The 17,373-nt window shown below is 34.7% G+C and overlaps 2 protein-coding genes across 3 annotated transcripts; both read left to right on the top strand.

The window, feature by feature from the left end:
- The first annotated feature begins 2,501 nt into the window (after nucleotides 1–2,501).
- On the top strand, nucleotides 2,502–4,527 carry LOC140892730 (alkane hydroxylase MAH1-like). The gene has a single exon (XM_073301703.1). It carries the CDS (start codon nucleotides 2,836–2,838, stop codon nucleotides 4,384–4,386), a length of 1,551 nt encoding a protein of 516 aa, XP_073157804.1. The 5' UTR covers nucleotides 2,502–2,835; the 3' UTR covers nucleotides 4,387–4,527.
- A 929-nt stretch (nucleotides 4,528–5,456) lies between these two features.
- Nucleotides 5,457–16,094, top strand: LOC140886719 (molybdenum cofactor sulfurase). 2 transcript variants are annotated; one of them, XM_073293458.1, is made up of 22 exons: nucleotides 5,460–5,791; nucleotides 6,501–6,599; nucleotides 6,695–6,753; nucleotides 6,858–7,018; nucleotides 7,225–7,379; nucleotides 7,705–7,831; nucleotides 8,014–8,116; nucleotides 8,199–8,244; nucleotides 8,342–8,380; nucleotides 8,458–8,614; nucleotides 9,203–9,305; nucleotides 9,472–9,588; nucleotides 9,902–9,979; nucleotides 10,085–10,186; nucleotides 10,845–10,944; nucleotides 11,099–11,203; nucleotides 11,581–11,645; nucleotides 11,844–11,995; nucleotides 13,873–14,108; nucleotides 14,942–15,078; nucleotides 15,566–15,676; nucleotides 15,767–16,094. In XM_073293458.1, the coding sequence occupies exons 1-22, from the start codon at nucleotides 5,674–5,676 to the stop codon at nucleotides 15,863–15,865; spliced, it is 2,469 nt and encodes an 822-aa protein (XP_073149559.1). In that variant the 5' UTR covers nucleotides 5,460–5,673; the 3' UTR covers nucleotides 15,866–16,094. The 2 variants fall into 2 exon arrangements, with proteins under 2 accessions (XP_073149560.1, XP_073149559.1); XM_073293459.1 differs by lacking the exons at nucleotides 15,566–15,676; nucleotides 15,767–16,094 and having other exon boundaries at nucleotides 5,457–5,791; nucleotides 13,873–13,945; nucleotides 14,049–14,108.
- The last annotated feature ends 1,279 nt before the right edge of the window (nucleotides 16,095–17,373 follow it).

Below are 17,373 nucleotides of genomic sequence, written 5' to 3'. Positions count from 1 at the left end.
ATTATTCATTATTCAGTACTATTCATTATTCATCAACACTCACTCTCACTTTTATATTCACGCACTCATATTCTCTTGTTTTCGCATTCATCATACTCTCTGCCTTCAAGACATTGACTTAGGCATCGGAGGGGTAGCGCCGAAAACACCTTTGACGCCCCCCTGACCTAGCTGTTGCTTGTGTAGAGTTCATTGGTACCCGACCCGACCTGCTTTCTAAAGGATTTGGAGGATCCATTATACCAGACCGAACCCGATGTAAAATTTCGACATCATCACAATCTATGATGAAGATATGAAGAGGAACCCAGAAACACAATGGGAACCTCCAGAGACAAATTTCTCTCAAATATAAACACGAATGCATGTGTAAATGAGAATTTAAATCGGTATAGTGTGGGTGGGGTACTGTAACGAGACATACAAGGTAGACTTTTACTGATTTTTGACAAGCATATCACGTAACCTTATTTTTGGTCCATGTTGAATTATAATTGGCTATTCTGTAAGAGGTGCAATGCAACTATTATGAAAGAAACTTTAGCCCAAAGGTGGCTCAGCCCCTGGGTGAAACTATTATAATAAAGAAACTTTATAGATGTACAAATAACTACATACTCCTTACTAATTGTGTAAGCAATCATAGCCTGCAGGAGGACTTGGCATGGGATACACTGGAGTGTGTGATGTAGAAATCAGAAAGCGGCCAATAATTTCAGATTTTATTCATGTATATCATTCGGCTAATTCTGTAGCTCATTGTTTTGCTTCTTCCTTTCATTTATCTTTTATTTGGATGAATGATAAGTTTCTCTCGTGGTTGATTAGACTTGTAATGAACGATTATAATCAATAATATATATTACAAGTTTCTCCTTAAAAAAAAATAGAACAAAAAAATAAACTTGATTGAAAATTTTAAAATACAAAAAAATATTTATTAAAACAGATTAAGGAGTTCAATGAGTTCCTTTTAATTTTAGTTTTTTTTCTCTATCAATATAATTGTTTACGTCATTATTTTTAGTTGCAAGAATTTGAAAATTAATTTGATTATTAAATGAAGCCATTGTTTGATTCCTTTTTGTTTGGGCTTTGTAAATAAAAAGAGTGTTTATACGATCTAAAATATGATTTATATTGTGTTTATACCCAAATCAATCTCATATCAACAATCAATCTTTGTTAGTATTTAAATTATTATTTTATTTGTTTTGTTAGATTTGCATTGTGAATTATCAGCCCCTTTGTAATATTTTTATGTTTAATAAAAAAAATTATAGGACTTTCCGCTAAATATTAGCTTAGGGTCTTCAATTGTCTGAAGACGGACCTGTATATACGAACTTGGATAATCTTCTTTCCTTGAGCTAGCTCCATAATATTAATATGGTATGAGAACTTAGACTCACCTTTATATGTTGCATTGTTCTTATGAGATCTTAACATGGCCGGTATCAGAGCTCAAGTCCATCGTTATGTGTTGGATAGTCTTTATGGGCCACCCACTAATGTCCACCATTATGTATTTGATCATCGATATGAGATCTGTGTTAGAACGTAGATGTCCCACATCGATCAAATTAAATATTTGGGAGTTGTATACATGAACTCGTGGACTTGATTAAATTCTCGAGAGTTATATAATGTATATATGGATAATTCTCCTTCTTGAACTAGTTTTTGAGGTGGAGTTTATCACGGCCGCTCCAGTTGTCCCTAGATTTTTAACACTCGATCCATTTATAACTTTCTATAAATAATCAAGTGCCACCTATAAACTGACCATTGCTGATGGAAAGCTAATACAACTCAGAGTTGAAGTTGTTTAATTTTCATGAAGCTGGCTCCTATTTCTAACCTATCTTGAAGTTGTATTTAGACCAATGTGTGGTGCAACAGAGGGAGACGGACACAGTGCGAGTGACAGCGCGGGTTGAGTTTCATCAGTTATATATGCTTAATTCGCTGTTAACCGGGAGAAATCAAGAATGAAGAAAACCTGGAACCCAAATAGTTATATTATATGGTTTTTCATTAACTATACAAACAAAATCTATAAATACATCATTAAAAAATGAACCCAAATGGACAGCCAAGACCAAAGAGTCTTGAGATCCATGTACGTACATGGATTAAATTTTTCTTTTTATCCGAAAATCGGAGATGTGAGAAGGAAATAAACAGAAAACAAATGGATGCCATCTATATATTCAGAGTTCAAAATCTGCGTCCGCGTCTGAAAATACATGTGAGCTGTGACTTTACCAGTACCGTTAGATGAACCCTTAGGTCGAACGCATCTAGCTACCGCCACATGCTTTCTACATTTTTTGCAGTGTTATAAGGATGCATGTTGTTGCCTCTCACCTATCATGCTTTTTTTGCTTCTGTTTCCAACCTATTTTGTGCTTCCCCTCCTCTTCCATTATTTTCTGTTTTTCACGTCTAAAAGTTCTGTATATTTTTATTAATATTTTTCTGAAAATAAATTATATATGTTGATGCCAAAATGATTATTATATGGTCCGGCCCTAGTATCATTCGTATCACATTATCAAGTTATGCAATTTCAGTAACAAATTGTGATTCTTCTCCAAATCAAATTTATCAATCCAAATGCAATCCAAATCATAATTTTTAAGTTACCAGTTTTTTACAAGATAATATATATCGATATATGTAAACTTTTTATATTCAATCTATTCATTTTAAGACAAATTAACTAGAACTTCTATAAAGGCAAGTGATTCTTGCACATATATATCACAATCTTAGTCTATCATTCGGCACACATTTTAGAAAAATTCTCAACAGTACTGATTACCAGCAAATATGTATGTACTTCTCATCTTCTTTTCGATACTATTCCTTAGTTATTATTACCATTTGTCCACAAAAATAAAAAGAACACCTCCAATCAACTGGCCAGTTCTTGGCATGCTGCCGGGGCTTCTGTCACATAGGAACCGAGTCCACGAATTTCTAACCGACGTTCTACGGCAAAATGGAGGAACATTTATGTTTAAAGGACCCTGGTTTGGTAACATGGATATGCTTATCACTTGTGATCCTGCCAATGTTCACTACATATTGAGCAAGAACTTCCCCAACTTCACCAAAGGCCGCGATTTCAGGGAAATTTTCGAGGGCCTGGGAGATGGCATATTCGTCGCTGAATTCGAATCCTGGGAAAGGCAGAGGAAAATCTGTATGTCACTGTTGAACCAGGCAGGTTTTCAGGAGTTCGTCGGGAGGACGACTTGGAGGAAGGTCGAATCAGGGTTGATCCCCATTCTGGAGCACTTTTCGGAATCGGGAATGGAAGTGGATATTCAGGAGTTGTTCCAGCGTTTGTCGTTTGATTGCTCGTGTATTTTGATATTAGGCCACGATCCGGCTTCGCTGTGCATCGAGTTGCCTTATCTACCGGAGGAAAAGGCGTTCGCGAGCTCTGAGGAAGCAGTGCTGCGCAGGCATACGCTTCCAGGTTCACTGTGGAAGCTTGAAAGGTGGCTTCAGATTGGAAAGGAGAAGAAGTTGACTGAAGCCAAGAAAATTCATGATCGGTTTTTATCTTATTGTATGTCATTGAAATGCCAAAAAAACGACGAATCTGTTCAATTTTTGACAGATGATAATGATCATGATCATGATCTTGATTTGCTAACAAGTTACATGAGATTAGAACAAGCAGAAAAGGGTGATCATTCTGATGCACCAAGTAATATTGTCTCTGAACAAACATGGAAAGATACAATGTTGAATCTGATCTTTGCAGGTAAAGATACAGTAAGTGCATCACTTACTTGGTTCTTTTGGCTGCTAGCTACAAATCCTGTGGTAGAAAACAAGATTCGGGGCGAGATCTCGACGAATTTACCGGTATGTGAGACTGGAAAATGGCAAGCATCCGACGCAGATAAGCTCAAGAAACTTGTTTACCTGCACGGTGCATTGTGTGAGTCGCTGCGCCTCTTCCCACCAGTTGGTTTACAACACAAAGCTCCGGTGGAACCCGACACCCTTCCGAGTGGACATCGGATCGACCCGAATACAAAGACAGTGCTCTCTTTCTATTCCATGGGGCGGATGGAATCGATATGGGGACGAGATTGCCTCGAGTTTAATCCAGGGAGATGGATTAATTCTGATCAGGGACGACAACGGATCAAAACCGAGCCGTCGTTCAAGTTTACGGCGTTTAATGCCGGGCCAAGGAGTTGTTTGGGCAAGGAAATGTCGTTCCTTCAACTGAAGATTGTTGCAGCTTCAATCATCAGAGGTTTCAAGTTCGATGTTATTAAGAATCATCCTATATGTCCGAGCAGTTCAGTGATACTTCACATGAAACATGGCTTGAAAATGAAGGTTTCTAAATGTTAATGTTCATATATAAAAAGTGAAAGAAATGCACATGAATATAATGTATCCTAGATACATACTAAGAGTTAATATTTTATCAGTTCTATTATTAATGAATCGTGTTGTTTAATAACTTTTATAGAAATTAACTCTTTGATTTTATGATTGTACGTAGTTTGATTGTTACATCATAATTTAACTAATTAATTAAGTTGATTTTATTTAGAAAAAAACATGTTGAGTTTATAAGTTGTATAAGCAATAGTTATGTGGTACAATTATTCAATTCAGCAATATTTCAGGTTAAGAGGGGACAATTAATCTTGAAATTATATATATATATATATATATATATATATATATATATATATATAGAAGAGGAATGCTCAGCTGTCCAACCATGTTTTTCCACTTGGTCCGCGATCATGGGTTTTAGTGGTTTTTTTTTTTGCATCACTAAAACCCACTGCCTGATTTTAGTGATCGCGGACTAAGTGGAAAAATATAGTTGGACAGCTGAAATTTCTCATATATATATAGTCTCAAAATATATTAATCTTTGGTTAATTTTTTTTAGAATATTTTTGGTTAATCAGGTATTAATCAAATCATGAGATTGCTGGGTTCACCAACCCGGACCGGAACCGGCCATGGGCGGGCCGGTTAAGGGTTGGTCATGGTCGGCCGGTTAAGGGTTGGTAAAACACCAACCTTGAACCGGCGAGTCCGACCCAGACCTTGACCGTGGGCAGGTTTAACATTGCGTGCAAAAATTTGCTTGTAGTTTCTAATTTTTTTTTTACAATTCATTATTCGTACAACAAACGAGATTTGAGCATGGACTCGAAAAGTGTTTATCTCCAACAAAAAAAAAGTAATAGCCGGATTCGAACCTGAAACCTCAGTCTTGACCTCTAGACCAAGATCTCGTTGGCTGTAGTTTCTAAATTTTGAGTATATACATATTTCTCAAAACACGCATAATTACGGTATGTTTCATACTTGAAAATATGAAACAAAAGATTGAAAAACATGGGAGAGTAATAGTACATGGGTGAGACAATGCTCCACCAGATGTAGATTTATGGGCCCACATAAAATCGAGTGGGGCCAGATGTCTTTTTTCATGATATTTTTGACAATTCTCTCACAAAAAAATGATATTTTTAAGAATCTGCAATGAATTTTAGCAGCTTATTATATTCCTTTTAATGGCGGGTGCGTTACTGCGTGGTTGATCTTTACTCGGAATCTTCAATTGTGTCGTAAGAAGCAATAAGAGAGTTGTTTTCCGTCAAGAATCTGACCATGGCCGCCGACCCAGAAAAAGAACGATTCTTGAAGAATTTCGGCCGAGATTATGGGTATCCTAGTGCTCCAAAAAACATTGATGATTTAAGGGCTAACGAATTCAAAAGATTGAAAGGTTTTTTTTTCTTTTTTGTTTAATCTTCCTTTTTATTTGTTTTAAGTGATTCGCAAAGAAATAAATTCAAGTTTTGTGATTGTACTAAGAAATTTGAATCATCGTGTTTTCAAAGATCGGGGTTATTAAAAAAACCCAGAGTTCGGAATTTACTATCTTTACGCTTTCGAAAATATTTTGTATGTGAAAGAAGTCTTTTAAGATTCTTGAAAATGAACTAAAAGTACCCGGCTCCTGGTTTTTCCACAATAAAGTTTGATTGAGATACATAGTTTTTTCTTTGAGACTGTCGTTTTACCCTATGTTTGTGGTTAAGAAAAGAAAAGAAAAGAAAGCTTCTTGATTCTCAATCCAGAATTTGGAATTGTTACTGTATATTTCTCAATTGTTGTTATTGTTGGGTTATTAAAAAAACCCAGAGTTCGGAATTTACTATCTTTGCGCTTTCGAAAATATTTTGTATGTGAAAGAAGTCTTTTAAGATTCTTGAAAATGAACTAAAAGTACCCGGCTCCTGGTTTTTCCACAATAAAGTTTGATTGAGATACATAGTTTTTTCTTTGAGACTGTCGTTTTACCCTATGTTTGTGGTTAAGAAAAGAAAAGAAAAGAAAGCTTCTTGATTCTCAATCCAGAATTTGGAATTGTTACTGTATATTTCTCAATTGTTGTTATTGTTATTGATGTATTGTGGTGTTGGGCTCTGTAGAGGCAGTGTATTTGGACCATGCTGGAGCAACTTTGCATTCCGAGTTACAAATGGAAGCTGTTTTAAAGGATTTCAACTCCACCCTCTATGGGAATCCCCGTATCCTTTTCTTTCTCACGAAAGGGTAAAAAATCACACCTTTTTGGTGGCAATGCTTAAATTATACGTGGTTCCTTATTTACGAATTCTATTAGATAGCCAGAACAACTGTAGCTTGACGACCAGCGACATTGTTAGTGAGGCTCGCCGGCAGGTGAGGAACTATTTTGGGGTCTCCCTTTGTTGTATATCTTTTTCCTGATCATAGTATTGATTATATTTCAAAATCTATTTGACGGCAGTTTATGATGCTGGCAGGTCCTTGATTTCTTTAATGCCTCCCCTGGAGAGTATAAATGTGTCTTTACCTCTGGGGCAACAGCGGCACTGAAACTGGTTGGCGAAACATTTCCATGGAGCAACCAAAGTACTTTTATGTATACCATGGAGAATCATAACAGTGTTCTTGGGATTAGGGAGTATCCTTCTTTCTGAGTTCAGCACATGTCGAACACCTGTGATTGATTTTTTGATACAAAAGTGATGTGGAACCGAGAATTTGTCGCTTAATCATCGGTCATAGTCGGTGATAATTGTGTAGTTTTAACTCTTTTTAAGCTTTAACAGCATTTAGGTCATATCTGCTATCCTTCTTTTGTAAATTGTCTCCCTTGACATTAGTTAGATATGCCCTCAGAGAAGGAGCTGCAGCAATTGCAGTAGACATTGAATTGAATTCCATACAGAATCAACGATTAAGTAGTAAATCTGCAGTAAATATTGCACCACACCATGTACAAACAAGAAGAGAAGCTTACTGTGGAAAAAAGGAGTTTACCAGTTAAGTTTCTGTGCGTTATTTCCCAGATAGGATTAAATTGAGCATTTCCTGGCCTTTTTCCTAGAATTCTTATGTTCATTACTTTGACGGAACTTGAACGTAGCATGGATGCCCCATCTTGGTGAAATTATTGACATTATGTGACTTGATTTGTTGAGAAATCATGAACGATATTCTTGGACTGCAGCACTTTGTGAAGTTTTTAGAAATATTTGCATTCAATTTCATCTCTAGTATTCCTTGATGGAGCATGGAGACACTGAGAGGAAAGAAGAATCAGTTTATCTCTCAGCATGATCTAATTTGCTTCTGTTGGTGCTACAGGCAACACATACAATTTATTTGCATTTCCTTCAGAATGCAACTTTTCTGGTCAGAGATTTAAACTCGACCTTGTAAATGTTATCAAGGAAGATTCATATGAAATCTCCGGAACTTTTACGCCTCAAAGGTGAATTCCTAGAGTTGACATCTTATTTAACAGGATGATTGGCAGACTAAAAATTGTGAAACCATGGTTATCCATAGATTATTTTTGTCTTCATCCAAAATGGAATTTTTTGAAAGTTTTTCTATTGTGCATGTGGAATTAGACTCCCTTGTATGTTTTGTGGCTTTGATGCCTATGAACAGAGGGCACTGGATGGTTCTCATCGATGCTGCAAAAGGAAGTGCAACAACACCCCCCGATTTATCTAAATACAAGGCAGACTTTGTTGTCTGCTCATTCTATAAGGTGCTCATTTAAGGTCTCATATTCGTCAATATTAAAAAATGAGAGCTTCTAATATTCCTTTAAAAATCTTTGTTTTCTTTAGCTATTTGGATATCCGACAGGCATTGGAGCTCTTATAATCCGAAATGGTAAGGTTGTTGTCCAATGGGGTGGTGATCATTATGGGTTCATGAATATTTTCCAGTGATTTGAACCACAAATTAACCCCTGACATGTGTTATACAGAACATGCAAATTTATTGAAGAAGACTTATTTTAGTGGAGGTTTGTTCTTAGCCCTGCTCTCCCATTTACATCTATATTAAATTGCAGTGCGACTTGCTTACACAGAACTCTGTCAGGCACAGTGGCTGCATCCATTGCAGATATTGACTTTTATAAAAGAAGAGATGGTATTGAGGAATACCTTGAGGATGGAACTATATCATTTCTCAGCATTGCATCTCTTCGTCATGGGTTCAAAGTCCTCAACGACTTAACCATGTCTGCAATATCCAGGTATGGAATAACTTATTGTCACCCACACGCTTGTAGTTATCGATTTCATAAATGTCCTGTTAGATGGCTCTGGTGAATTCCTACTCAAACTTTGTCTTGGTAGAGTGTTTTTTTTAATCTCTTTTATGTTGTCCTTGTATCACTGACCGAATGACAGCAGCATAGACTTCAGTACATCGACATCTACCAGTTTCCTTATGATCTACTTCTGTTATCTGGTTTCTATCATTTAATTTCCACGCAGTTGGAAATTAGAAAATTTTTGATGTATTTTTCAACCGATGATTTGAATCAAGGTTGTGGTATAGTCCCATACAGATATCTCTACAATTACCTATACTTCAAACATAGAGTATACATGGTTGAAGCTTGAAGTGATTAAATGATCTGTCCTGCTTTCTTTTATAATAAATTTTAAATTGGAGTATATGACAGTTGAAGAGGGAGGATTCCCCATATATATATATCTTGTCAACATAATACTTCTACTTTTGGCTAATTATTTCTCCTTTAAGAATTTCGTATTTTGTTTATATTGACATGTATAATGTTGGTGGTGAACCTATGTGCTGGGTTTCAACGTTAAAGGCATGCAGTGTCGCTTGCTACGTATGTGAGGAGATCGCTCGTGGGCATGAAACATGTTAACGGCAAAAGTGTCTGTGTTGTATATGGCTTAAATTGTCCCGAGGTTGGTTTTTCCTTCTAGAAGACAATTTATTTGATTCTTTCAATGAGTAATCATTTTCAATTGAAAGTATAGATATTTTTTGCTCTTTTTTGTGATCTAATCTTGAATTTGCATCATGCATATTCTCCTTCTACAAAATTTATGATCCCAATATTTTTCGTGTCAGTTATTGCCCAGTGAAATGGGCCCTATAGTTTCATTTAACTTGAAAAGGCCAGACGGATCATGGTTTGGGTATCGGGAGGTGGAGAAGTTGGCATCTTTATCAAGTATTCAGCTACGGGTAAGACTTACGACATTTACCAGGAAACATGTTCATATTTTCCCATCATTTTTTGAGTTATAGCACAGAAATGCATTTTTTATAGATTTTTTCCCTTCTATGATCTTTCGGTGGAGATTTACTTGGGAAGGAAATATTTGTATACAGCTTCCCTGTGCTTGCGATATAAGTCATGCATCAAACCTGTATTATATATCTGCATTTAAGTCATTTTTAATTATTTAGTTACCTAGAATAATATGGTCCATACGTTTTGGAGATTTCTAATATATTTCTTCTCCTTTTCTTTCATATGCTGAATGCTCATGCTTAGACAGGATGTTTTTGTAACCCTGGTGCATGTGCAAAACATCTCGATTTGTCTCATTCAGATCTTCTTTCTAATGTTGAGGTATATCTTCTATGCAACTCATTGTAATTACATATCAAATGTCCATTGAAATGGAGTTTCTAATGTAGGTCTTAAGGCTTTTGAAATATATGTGGTGTTATTTAGGCAGGACACATATGTTGGGATGATCATGATATCTTGAACGGGAAACCAACTGGAGCTGTCAGAGTGTCATTTGGTTACATGTCAACATTTGAAGATGCTCAAGTATTCTTTTATCAATTAACGAGTTCTTCCTGTTACCATAACGCGAAATATTTTCCTCATGCTTTATTTTTTAAGAATTTATATGGTTCACAATGGAGGTTGGGTTCTAATTTATCTTAAACTTCTTCGTTGTATTCACTGTCTCAATAATAATACTAGTGTCTCTTTGAACGCGATGCGCGCATATTAAAAAAAAAATTCCTGTTAAATAATATATATTTTTTGAATTCGAGAGAAAATTTTAAACATTAAAAGAAATTTATATTGATTTTTATGTTATGAGTTATGACTATTTAATTTGAAAATTCAAAATATAGATAAAGATATGAAAAGATTTTGTTAGAAAATGATACATATAGAAAAGATGCAAATTTACTAAAATAGATTTAAGGACATTTTCTTATTAAAAATGGAATATTTTGAGAAGGGGTATTTTTGAATCATAAAAAAATAGACCATGACACCAAACTTAGTTGCTCTGAGTGTCTCAAACTTAATAATATAGTATAGAAGTATAGATTTTAAAACTACTTTTTGTTATATGAGTTCATTAAATAAGGATTATGAATGAATTTTGTCCATCAACATCATATATTTCGACATATTGTGGCCATTTTCCTGTTTCTTACAGATTATCATTCAAAATACTTTTGTGCAGAAATTTTTAAAATTCATCGAGAGTGCATTTGTGTCCTTTCCTGCTCAGTCTACGTACTTGGATTTAATGAGAGAATGGCCTTCTCATCCTCCATCAGAAGGTTAATTTTCTATACTGTATTTTTAAATATATTATTTTCATACTTTTTGTTTCTTCTATTGTTTTCAATAATTATTGAAATGCGCAGATAAGAGATAAGATGTCGCTTTCTATGTTAAAACTAATTATCCTTATCCTCTATTCTCCAATTGCAGGTGCTGATGGATTTATTGCAAGATATTTTTTGAAATCTATTATGGTTTATCCAATAAAATCATGTGCAGGGTTCAATGTGGAGAGCTGGCCTTTAAGTGGTACAGGTATAATTTAAACTGCTTGTATTAACTTCAGTGTCAAACTAGCTAGGCAGTGTTTTCCTCTGTCATGTTAATAAATTGATGCTATAAATACAATTTATCAAGTTTTGATATCTGAAGCATGCATAAATATATAGATGGCAACTTTTAGTTTTAAACTGTTGTATACCGAATTCCCAATCCATATGATGATATGTTGACATAGTGCCCACTTTATCTTATATGGATTCCAAAAAGGCACAGTACATTATGTGAGAAATGTTTTTGTGCGTACAACTTACCGGAAGTCATTAGAAACTGATGGCCCTAAAGGGGCAGGCTAATTTTTTATTTTGGTCATGAAACTTTGACTTATGAGTCAGACCTCCAATAAATTTCAGGATTATCACATGATAGAGAATGGCTGCTCAAGAGCTTGAGTGGGGAAATCCTGACCCAAAAGAAGGTGAATAGTTGTTTGGTGGAATAAAAACAGTTAATGTTGTTTCCATAGGAACTGTTGCATTGTACAACGGTTTTTTGATATCATGTATTATTATTTTAACCTGGTACATCTTCTATGTTTTTCCCTATAAAAATGGGATTTCATTTGAAGTTAGTTTGCATGTAATGTCATGGCCAGTTTAATGATTTAAGATTTCAGGTTCCACATATGTGCTATATTACTACTGCGATTGATCTAAAACTTGGAGTACTTTTTGTTGAGTCATCTCTTTGCAACGAGAAGCTACAGATTAAGCTCATATCAGATTCATCAGTCACTGAAGGAGAACAAATAAAAACATATCATCAAAGGTAAAATTTCCATCTGTTTTCTTATTTCTTTCAGACATGGTAAATTTTTCACCCAGCATTACATGGGCTTATCCCTGCCGCAAAATGATAAGTTGAATAGTATGTCACACACTTATCATAGATGATGATTTCTTACGGATGGTTAATCCAGGTATTGTTAAACTTCTAAATGAATCTTCAATGCTAAGAAAAAAATTCAATAATACTAGTGTACTGGCTTAAACATTGCGTGCTTGTGCAGTTTTTTTAGTAATTAATTTGATTTATATTAAAATATGGGTAATATCATAATTCTAAAAATCAACGAGGGGTCAAACTGCAATTTGAAAACTTGGCCAAAATAATAGAAAAAGAAATTATATTATAAATATAAAAACCCCCAAAAACCAAGATACCAAATTTGTCTCTATTATCCACATTCTTAATAATAGTAATATATTTAATTTTCATTATGTGAAGGTAAATTACAATTACTCGTGTCGATAAATTCTGCTTCATAATTTGTAACTGTGATTTATTTTCATCAGTTGTCGTTTTATTTTATTTTATTTTATTTTGTTGAAAGTAAACATAGATTGCATTAACAGTTCAAGTCAAATTTTACAACCTTTTGCAATAAAAAATGAATCAAATCCATGAAACAAAGTTGTTCTATAGAAGCTTCTACGAGCTAAAGCATGAGCAACTTGATTAGCCGTCCTCCTACAATGCTGGATACGAGCCAATGGAAAAAACAACAGCATCTTCACACGAAATCGGCAATGGGATCGTGACTATCGCCCATAGAAAGGAGAAGGGTGCTTAATTGCATGGACTGCAGCAAGTGGGTCCGCGATCCAATTTGTCCAACCACAATCAACAGTCTGTAAGACTCCTTTAGTGCCACCATTTCTGCATGATGAGGTGATACCCAGCCGGAGAAACATTTGCCAATTGCGAAAAGGGCATGTCCAAGATCCCTTCCCACCAAGCCCACACTAAAGGAATTGCTCTCTTCACAGACACATGCATCCATATTAATTTTGAACACTCCAACAGAAGGAGGTTTCCCCCGAATAGAAGGAGATAAATGAGGCCTATCTACAGGATTCTGATGATGACGATAAAATAAATTTGATGTCGTACTTCCAGCCCGTGCAATAACATCCTCGATAGACTCGCTTACCTGTGACAAATGTACTCTATTCCGGATCAATAATATCATGAACGCAATGCTTGAGTAGATTAGCGATTGATTTAGCAACAATTTTTACCGCTTCATTACACAGGCTGGCAGGTTTATACTCCGTGATTCCGCGAGGGTTCTTCTTTTTGGGAATGAGAATCAGAGCGTATCGTGCAACTGTCCAATAGAAATAACACCGTTCAAGATCTTAAGGGAGAGAGATGTGACTTGATTTCCGACCAAAGCCCAGTTCTCGTTATATGAATCACCATCCGGACCGGGTCCTTTTTAAGGAGACGTAGTAAAAAAGAACAATTTGTTATTTGATTGCCTAAGTTGGTTATTTGTGTTAAGTGAGCACAATTTTTTCTTTTACTTGTATTTTCCTGTGCTTCTACTTGGATTTGACTAACTAATTGAATGGCTATGATATGGCGAGGGAGTGTGTATGTTCTTAGGAACACTATTTGATTTTTTATGATTTATTCTCTCTAAGTTTGTGCCAAATTATATCTGATTACGGTCATGTTGCCTGTATTTTCAATATTTCTGAAAATTTCAGATTCTTGAGATTTTTTTGTTCCTGGGGGATGTGCTTGTGTATTATATCTATCATTTTCTTTTAATCAATGTATTTCCCATACGAAAAGAAAGAAATATGGAAAAACAAAACCACAGGTGATGAGAGTTCACTTCTTTATTCTTTGGACAGATCTGAAATCCCAGTTTGCAAAAATGACATCGATACTTGGTTTAGCTGTGCCATTGGTTTGCCTTGCACACTTGTAAGGAGTTCTTCTTCAGAGAATCATTTGTGTTCTAATAGGACCGAGACGATTCCTCGAATGTGCAGAAATTTACAGACAAGATTGAATTTTGTCAATGAAGGTCAAATTTTGCTCATATCCGAGGCAAGTGTCGCAGATCTGAACAGCAGATTAAAGTCTAGTAAGCTCTATGTACCTTTTTTGCAATATCAAGTGTTCCTCCATAAAATCAAGATAGCTTTTTTTTGGAATTTATTGTCCTAGGTCCTCTATACCCAATTCTTTTTAAGAACTGTAATATCGAGTAATGTTGGGACACGGAGTTTTTACATCAGGCATGCTAGTTTGCTAAAAACAAGAATAAGCTGCATGAGAGAGATGATTGGATTTGACCAAGTTTTTAATGAAATCACTTTTTGGCAGCTCAAATGACTTTAGTAGAATTCATACTTTTTTGTATTTTTGCCTTTCTTATGCTATGCTAAGTTTCGTTGAAAACAACTATGTCTGAGAAAATATTACCAGCTTGTCTATAAATATGAATTTTTGCCTGCATCTAATTTTTATCTTTCAATGGTTCCTAGCTATGATACATGAATACTGGCATGGTGATATGGATTTTCTAAACATTTAAGATATGGCGAGGCAAGGATATGATATTCTTCATGTGCATGTGCATATGCATATGCATATGTTGGTAAAAACGATGCGTAAGGATATATGTTTGCTAATCAAAACAATTCTTCTTATTTAGCAATATAACACAAAGTGTAAACAAAGTAATTTTTTGAAAAGTCTGCATCATAAGGTTCACGTTTCATAACATATTTTTTTGTCCACTCACAATAAGATGCGGCTAATAAAAAATGTCAGAAGTGTTGATTGTTGAGTAGGCATGCCCGAGTATTTTGGCACATTTTTGGAGTATCGGACATGTATCAACAAGTGTGAGTTTCATGTCGTCAAAACTTGATTTAGAAGAAACCTAACTTGTATGTTTTATCTTTGTTGCAGAATTGCAAAATAGCTCCCGTGGGCAGTTTGTCGAAGTCTCTCCATCCAGATTCCGCCCCAACTTAGTTGTGTCTGGTGGTGAACCCTATGCAGAAGATAGATGGAGAAGTATAAAGATTGGAGACCAAAATTTCACGGTGAGTTTATAATTTTAACATATAATATTTCAAGATTTAGAAAAAGTAACATTCAGAGTTGGAATTTCCCAACTTCTCTTGAGATTCTGTTTGCTTTTAGATTTCAGCATGCCAAGGTGCATGCTAATAACTCTCTGAATTTTGGATTTTGACAAGGAAAATATGAGAGCATGGAAAAATTAATTGAAGGAATGATCAATATGTAGTGCCATGCATGATGCATCTCATTGGATTATAGACGGGTAGACTTTCGTAGCAATGTGAGCAGTGAGTTAAGTATTCTCATAAAACAAGCATTCACCAAAGTAGTTGCTAGCATAGTCATTGTGTGGAACCCTGCTTATGAGTGCCCATGGTTACGGGATGTACTGGTGAATAGTTGCCTTTATGGGTGCATTTACCCTGTGAACAACTCAAAAGACGTGAAGAAGGCACGCTTCTTTACAAGGATTCTATCTGTTACACTCTCGTTTGTTTGCTTGTGCAGTCGTTGGGCGGTTGCAACCGGTGCCAGATGATCAATATGACTGCAAAAGGTGAGACTGTCCATAGATCCAACGAGCCATTAGCTACCATAGCATCTTATAGAAGAATAAAGGTCAGAGCTGTAAATTCCGTGCTCTTGTAGTTTCTTTCTTCGTTCAAATAGCATGTAACCACTGTTTCTTTCGCTGTTTATATGCGACAGGGGAAGATATATTTCGGCATATTATTTCGATTGGATGGTGATATCGAACAAGATGTATGGCTCTGTGTGGGACAAGAAATATTTGCCAACACAGAGTAGCAGATTAAGAGTTTCCTGGAAGGATTCAAGCTGTTTCCTTCTATCACTTGTGTTTGTTCTGTAAAATAATGTTTCAGTATAAAACTACATTACATTTGAACTGTTCCAACACACACACACATATATATATAAAGTTGTTGAATTGTTTCAGTTCATGAGTCAGTAAGTGGCGATAAGTGAGACGGGACAAGGCGTTTTATTAATACAGTGTTTGAGAGAGCTTTAGGAAGCATTATTCAATTTTTTTTTAATAAAATTTTGAAATTTTGTAAAATTTTATTAAGAAAAAATTGAGAAGCGCTTCCTAGAAGCTCTCCCAAACACTACCTAAATATTCAACTCACTTAATTTATCATGTTGTGTACAAAACATTTATTTTTCTTGTTTTAAACCGAATTTATTATAAATAATAACTGCGTAGAAAATTAAAATCATAATGAATTGCTTATATAAATTAAATTAATTAGAATAACATAAAATATTTTGAGAACATTTAAATTACATCTAAAACTAAAATTTATTTTAAGATAATCAAGTCCTTTGAAAGTTTGATGTATATCAACAACTGCGGCTCTTCTTTTTCTAATTAGCCTAATATGAATTGGATTTGGGGTTCTCTCTCGCTGCCAAAGCTACAATTTTAATAATATTTATATACATAATCGTCATTTGCCAAGGAAAAAAATTGCACGTGAATTGCGCTAAACATGGAGACGAGCCACAAAAAGAAATAGCAATATTTATTTGTCGAATGGGAATAATTTAATTAGTTTTTTTTTAACAAAAAATATTTCAAAATAGCAATAATGTTTGGAAACTTTCCTAAGGAAACTTATTTAGCTACATTTTATATAGCAAGAAGAATATTTATAGTTTGAGACCTATACATAGTTGTAATTATATAATTCAAATATTTTAAATCTTTATTCTCCCGATATAGATAATTATCAATTTCTATTATGTTTAATGGTCCTTGTTCATTTTTACATGTGAGTTAAAAAAAAATAACGAACTTCACACATATAAATAAACGTAGATTATTGGATACATAAACACCTGAGAATAGGTTAACTCGGCCAATTTACAAACTTGTTTGCGAAAGGGTAATTCGCAAGTTTGACAAATTTTAGAAGGCTGTAAAATGTGATCTACCATATTAGTATTTAAATAAAATGTATTGAATAATTTCATTTTACACAAGCAAAAACTAATAATAATAATAATAATAATAATAATAATAATAATAATAATAATAATAATAATAATGGTCAAGAATATATATGGTCGTCATGAAGTTTGACAAATATAATGTGGGGATGGACAATTTCAAAGGCTTTATTAGAATTTAGGACTTAGGACACGTATGTCATAAATCGCATTGAAAAATATTAATGCCATTTCGATTTCTTAGGCATACACATCTTTTTGGATTGACTAAGGACTTTGACTTCTTCATGCGTATTTATTTATTTTTCAAATTAAATAAATTTTTGTAGCTTAAATTAATT

Source organism: Henckelia pumila, chromosome 3 (genome assembly GCF_033568475.1).
Source record: "Henckelia pumila isolate YLH828 chromosome 3, ASM3356847v2, whole genome shotgun sequence".
Classification (NCBI taxonomy): Eukaryota; Viridiplantae; Streptophyta; class Magnoliopsida; order Lamiales; family Gesneriaceae; genus Henckelia; species Henckelia pumila.
Note: the sequence above shows the minus strand (reverse complement) of the source record. Positions and strands in the feature narration are given on the sequence as shown.

What these genes read in the sequence shown, in the direction of transcription:
- LOC140892730 (XM_073301703.1), top strand. Translation starts at nt 2,836, where the DNA reads ATGTATGTACTTCTCATCTTCTTTTCGATACTATTCCTTAGTTATTAT.
- LOC140886719 (XM_073293458.1), top strand. Translation starts at nt 5,674, where the DNA reads ATGGCCGCCGACCCAGAAAAAGAACGATTCTTGAAGAATTTCGGCCGA. An exon ending in ATGGCTTAAATTGTCCCGAG is followed by an intron (nt 9,306 to 9,471) that starts GTTGGTTTTTCC and finishes TTTTCGTGTCAG; the next exon opens with TTATTGCCCAGTGAAATGGG. An exon ending in AAATCCTGACCCAAAAGAAG is followed by an intron (nt 11,646 to 11,843) that starts GTGAATAGTTGT and finishes TTAAGATTTCAG; the next exon opens with GTTCCACATATGTGCTATAT.